The sequence below is a fragment of the Haliaeetus leucocephalus genome, unplaced genomic scaffold (genome assembly GCF_000737465.1).
Source record: "Haliaeetus leucocephalus isolate CR32 unplaced genomic scaffold, Haliaeetus_leucocephalus-4.0 Scaffold140, whole genome shotgun sequence".
NCBI classification, from domain to species: domain Eukaryota; kingdom Metazoa; phylum Chordata; class Aves; order Accipitriformes; family Accipitridae; genus Haliaeetus; species Haliaeetus leucocephalus.
The window spans coordinates 11,836,490-11,842,652 of record NW_010972576.1 but is presented as its reverse complement, the minus strand read 5'-3'; the positions used below and the strand labels follow the sequence as shown (position 1 = coordinate 11,842,652).

The following is a 6,163-nucleotide window of genomic DNA, read 5'->3' as shown; positions in this document are numbered from 1 at the left end:
CCGTCGCCGCTGTCGCTGTGGGGGCGGGGAAGGGAGGGAGCGATTGTTGCACGGGAGGGCTGTGGGCGCCTCGCGGCTCCGGCAGGGCAGCGCGGCGGCGGGCTGTGGCTGGGGCGAGCCCCGCGCCTCTGCCCGGGCACCTCCCGGCGGCTTCTTCCCCGGCGGCCGCCCCCTCTCCTTCTCTCTCCCCGCCTCCCGCTGCGAGTAGCCGGGGCCTCCTCCATGCGGGAGAAGAGGAGGAGGAGGTGGGAGCTGCTCGCCGGCCATCCCCGGCGCCCGGCAAGTCGGAGTCGACCCGCCGCCGCGCCGCTCCTGTCGCATCTCCCCACGGCGCGCAGCCGGCGCTGAGCCTTGCCCGCCGCGCCGCCCCCCGCCCCCCCTCCTTTTCTTTTCCTCCCCCCCCCCCTTTTTTTTTTCATTTCCCCCCCCCTTTGGTTCTCACCCTGGCTGCGAGCAAAGTGTCTTCATGAGCGCAGAGGATGTCCGGGAAGCACTACAAGGGGCCTGAAGTCAGTTGTTGCATCAAATATTTCATCTTCGGCTTCAATGTCATTTTCTGGGTAAGTGGGCCGGTCGCACGGCGCTTCGTGTCTTCCTCTGCCACCTTTCTCCTCCTCCCCTGCCGCCGCTCCCGGGCTGGGCACGGCCAGAAATATAAACTGAGGGACGTGTGAAAGCGGAGCCGGGGGTCGTGCGTGACAGTTGGGCGCGAGGCCGGCGGTTGGGGGTTCGAATGGGGCTTCGCGCGGGGTGGGTCGCGCGAGGCCCCGGGGGTGCCGCCGTCTCAGCCGCCTCCCGCCTGCCGGGCTCCGGGGAGCCCTTCCCGGGGCAAGTTGGCGTGCTGCATTCCTGCACCTTCCGCGGCTGCCCATGCCCCTTCCCTTCCGGACCTCCTAATTGCTTTTGTTGTAGGTGCGAAGAGGGTTTCTTGCCCCCCCCCCTTTTTTTTTTTTCCTTTTTTTCCTCCTCTCTCCTTCCTTCCCCCTCGTCTGCTTTGTGGTGGGGGAGGGAGCAGCTAGACACCCAGGCCTGGAGAACGAACTGATCTGCCTGTTTTTGTGCTGATATCTCTGTTAAATAAAAATAGTAAAAAAGAGAAGAATCACAATCGAAGTTCTCTGAACAGTGCTGTTTAAGGCAATGATTACACAATGACGAGGTTGTGTATGGCATGGGTTTATTATGATTAGCTATTACCACGTAGTAGTAGTAGCAGCAATGATAGGATGGAGGAGGGAGGAAACAGTATTCCCACCCACCCCTGAAGTGCAAGCCCATGGGAGGCTTGGTTGGGCATTTGCTTGGATTCCTGGCTGTGCTGCTTGATCTCCTGACTGCACAGTATCTTCTTGCACCATTCTAGCATTGGCTGTAGAGTAGGCAGAACGGTATAGTGAAACGTAACCTGCATATAATAGTATTTCTAGCATCTTCTCAATGTGTTGGATTTGAAAGAGAAGCAGCTGGTTTTGGATGTGTATGCCAGATTTTGTAAGCACAGAGGGAGGGGGTGAGCATTCCCACACACACACAAATGATGAGGTTTTATCACTGCATAGAATGTTAAAGTTGGGTGAAAGCTTTTAGATGTACAATCCCCCTCTTTTCATGAGATATTCCATTTCGCAATGAGAAACATGCACAAAGCCAGGTAGGGTGAATGTGTTTTTGAGGGGCTTTGAAGGCACGTTGAGTACATATCTGGTATAGTCGCTTTTTTGGACTAGAAAGGTGAACTGGGGGGAAAAAAACCCCAAACCACCTTGAAGTTTTATGGATGAAGGTGGGGAAGAATAGAGGAGGGAAACCTAACCAATACTGAGCTTGTGATCGTCACCTTGGTGAGAATAGAGGAGGGTGGGTACGTAGCTAGCAGGTATTCGTAGCTAACCTCATGTCTGTGTTCCTGAAAAGTAAAGGTGCCTGAAGAGGTTGTTTTGGAAGGATGGGAATTTTGATTAATTACACTTTTATACTGAAACACCTTTCCTTAATCAAGAAAGTAAGCTGCTAGAGCGAAGTTGACTGTGTTTTTATGTCAATGTTTACTTGGCTAAAGACCGACCTGTGGAGATGAGTGGTTGCAAGCTTTCTGTAGTATTCTGACCCTACAGTAGCTGTTTTTATTGTACTGTTCGCTCAGCTTTTAGTGGTTGAGTTTGCCATGGTTCTTTTCATTTGTCTGTTTTTTCATTTTGATTCCCCTGGCATATGTTGCTGTGAACACAGATGTTTTTCAGCAGGGAACAGAGTAGTGTGAGGAACACTTGTGTTGCCCTGTCCTTGGACTACAAGAGGGAGGAGAGGTTATGGTGAAATATACATAAACATGTTATCTTCCTCCTTCAGCCACTGTCAGTCTATAAGAAACTACGTACCCTGTAATTTCCTTCATCTTATTCTCTGAAGGTTAATGTGCAGATGGTGCAAGTGGGGAAGAGGTATATTTTAGGTATTTTGTGGCTACTCGTTTTCTTATTCCTGAGCTGTTGAAGCTTATGCAGCATAGCTTTTGCATGATGGCAGATGTTCCTCTGTTGTAACTGAATGGGTTAAAGAATATCTCTAGGCCATGCGGCTTTATACTGCTGGAATGCTAATCTAAAGACCTCAGTGTATCGCCCACTCTGCCGTTTGCTTGATGTGTGGCCCTTGCTTACAGATTTCCCCTTTTGCAAAATGCTAATCATCTCATTTGAGTCCTTGGCTAAACTTCTTGAAATCCACAGAGACAAAGTACTTTTCTAAGAATTTAGTCATTTCTTCAGAGTATTGTAATCTCTTTATGAGGAAGCTTGCATTTATTACCATGTCTCTCATCATTTGGAGTGAAAACACAGGCAGTTACTCTTGCAGAATACATTTTAATGTTGTTTTTACTGAATTAATAGCAAACCCTTCAATAGTCTATCATGAAACTGGGCCAGAAAAGCTGTAAATGCAAATTGCAAGTTTGGTTGGCTGTTCACAGAAAGTGATAATCAAAAATAGTCACTAATATAGTCATTGTAAATAGATTGAAATGATGAAGAGGTCATCATATTAACCCCATGACACTCTCCAGGGGTCTCGTGAACATGGAGATGTGTGGAACACCTTTGTTAAAACTTCTACCTGAGCATTATTATGTAGTGCTCTTAACACAACCTTTTAAAATTTTAATGTAAGCAAACGGGAAAATACTCTCTATTCTGCATCATAAAACAATGGACTAAAAATAAAGAGAACTGAGTTGGAAGAGTAGTGGTTTTGACAAGAAAATTGTCAGTGCCTTGAGGGGAGGAATACTGTAGATCTACTGAAATTATGTGAGGAATGATTGTACATGGTACTTAAACTGAAGATACTGCAAAAAATCGGAGGCTTTATATGCCACAGCATATGGGCAAAATAAATTTTGTCAATTTTTTGGTTTTGTGCTGGTCTGTCTTTTCTTTCCTTAAAAAACACAACTGAATCGTTACTATAATGAATATGGGAAAGTTGCACTCTATTGCTGTATATGTAGTTGTAACTAAAGGTGACAGTATGCTCTTCAGGAGATAGTTCTCAGTCTTGCACCACCCCAGATAACATGTTCTTGTCTAACTATGTGTTTCATACTGTTGTAGAAGACAACATTATCTGCTGAGTCTATGCATAATTCTAGGTATATTTGCAAGCTTGTTTTTTTTTTTTTTTTTTTTTTGGAAATTCAGTACTAAAGTTGGTAAATATGCTGGAAGTGTTTGTTGAGAAAAACTTATTTTATGAGATTACTATGCTCTTGTGGAAAAGGAAAGCTTGTTTGGCGGTTGCCAGAGTAAGATTTAGGAACTGAGACCAAATAGGCACAAATACATCTAAATCAAAAATTAGAACTCAATATTATGCTTCTCTTTCCATTGCTCAGCTGACATTCTTCTGCTGGTTGTTTGTTAGGGCACAGACCTGTGCTTTAACTTGACTGGCATAATGCCTTTGTGAAATCTCCACATTATGTTTGCTACCTTTCTAGGCTGGTGGAACAGACAGTGCTTTTTTATGAGCCTTTATGTCTTTGTCTAGGTAAACCATAATGTAATCTGATTTAGATGAGAGCTGCAGCTGTAATATAAGGTAACAGAAAACATTTTTCTGTAGTTGGAGAAAGCAAACAAACAATGCTGCCTCCTCCCCCCCTTCCCTCTTAGACTTCCATGTAGAATGATGTCAAAGGTACAATGCAAAAAGTAAAAGTAGGCCACCCCGTTTCCCAAAAGACAAGAATGATTTCCCCTTCTTTCCCTTCTGCTTTTGCAAGGCATTTTTAAGCTGACTTTTAATTCCAAGAACTGTTTTAAATTGCTCTCTGTGCTTTATTATACTTGATGGGAACTGTGGATATATACTATTGTTTAACTCTGAACTTCAATCCACACTTGATTCCACTGACCCTAGCCTAATTGGAAAGATGTATAAAAAGCACTGACACCTCAGAAACCTTTGCTTTATCTCATGATTCACCGTAAGTTGTGAGATACGCTGCAATTACGATACATCAGCATATTACAAGTCATAGTTTGTGTTTTAATTTGGTTGACATCTGCTGGTTTTGATGGCAACCATATGGGAGTCTAAATAGTCTTCTGAATTACAGGAAGATAGTGGAAAGAAAACTGAATAAGGTTATGTAAGTGTGTTACAGGAAAAGTGTTGGAAAAGTGTGCTGACCTTTAAGGGACAGCAAATAGATTGTTCATTAAATTTTGTACATTGTTGATAGTTTGTTTTTAAAGGGGCAGAAAATAATTTTCTGCTGTCAGCTGGTTTTCAGATATCCACAAGGAAGTTTTGGTTATGTAATTTTCCCTTGACACAGTGGTTGGAAAAAAAAAAAAAATCAATGTGAAGCTAGTTCCATGCAATTATCAAATGCATTCTGTAGCATTTTATCTTGGAAAAAATTGCATTGGGAAGATGCCCTTGCAGTGGAAGTGGAAGCACTCTGTTCACTCTCCCCCACTTTTATGGCATTTTTTAAAAATTTCTTAATAGCACAGATAACTTAGCATTTCACAAGTGGTCTTGCCAGAAACAGAACAATGCTTGTCTTGGGAAAATACACAACTGTTTTGTAACAGTGAAAGGCAGTGATGTAAATATTGATGAAATAGATGCATTGTTGTGAGCTTGGGATTCATGAATTCCTCAGTGTCTCTTTCAGCAGATGTAGCCCCAGTCTTTTAAATGCATATAAAAGTATAGTAACTCTGCTGGCTCCAGGGGACTTGCTTAAGATTTGTAGAGGTCATTCTTGGAATAAAAATTTCCCTTGCCTTGCCTTCCCTTGTAACTTTGTGGCAGGTTGTATCCTTGGTTATACAAAAAGAAATAGATGAGGAACATTGATGAAGCTGTTTCCTTTCGCCTAAGTATTTGTTTTGCCAAAACTAGGTGTTTGTAAACATGTTGTTTTAAGCTATTTGATGTTTCTAGTTTATAAAAGATTGAAGAAGCATAAGGCCACAAGAACTAGAAAAAACTAATTGTGATTAATTGTGCAACTTATCATGTTTGATGTCAACATACTTCAAGTGAATATTATTGGAACTGTCAAATGCAGCTTACATACTTTTCTTCTGTGTTAAAGATGAATTTGGTAATTTTACCAGTCTTCCACCTTGATTGAATTGTGCCACCAGGTAAAACTTACTATGACATCTATCTCAAAGTATGAAGAGTTAATTTTGAATCTTTAATGTCCCAATCAGAGAAAAGCTGATGCATGTGAATGGCACCCAGCGTACAGGCAGCCCCAACAGAATGCTTCTGCAAGTGAAACATTTTATGGATATTTGTATGTGCAAACCCAAGCTATCATTGGTCCTAGTCCCATCCCCCTTGTTGCATGTTGATAATGTGTTCTTAATAAAGGCTACATTATGATCCACATTATGTAACATTGAATTTGAAGGTGGACATGCTACTTCAATTCAGTAAAACAGTCTTTTCATGATAAACTCTTTGGTGTATTTATTATGTATGTACATATTCAACTACAGCGTATGCTATAATAGGCACAAAAGGAAAGCCAAGCTTGAGCTGAACTGGGGAAGAAGGGCTTTTTTTCCCAAGCGCAAACCCAGAAAACATGTTTTTTCGGGGGGGGGGGGGGGGAAAATGGGGGGGGGGAGGTGTGGGG

The 6,163-nt window shown here is 43.2% G+C and overlaps 1 protein-coding gene across 1 annotated transcript in view; it reads left to right on the top strand.

Annotated features, from left to right (window-relative positions):
• Window positions 1-345: 345 nt before the first annotated feature.
• The window catches only part of TSPAN5 (tetraspanin 5), an 85,982-nt gene continuing 80,164 nt past the window's right edge, over window positions 346-6,163 (top strand). The window contains exon 1 of the mRNA XM_010586172.1: window positions 346-560. Within this exon, the coding sequence (XP_010584474.1) occupies window positions 480-560 (81 nt within the window). The 5' untranslated portion in view covers window positions 346-479. The remainder of the gene's footprint in view (window positions 561-6,163) is intronic.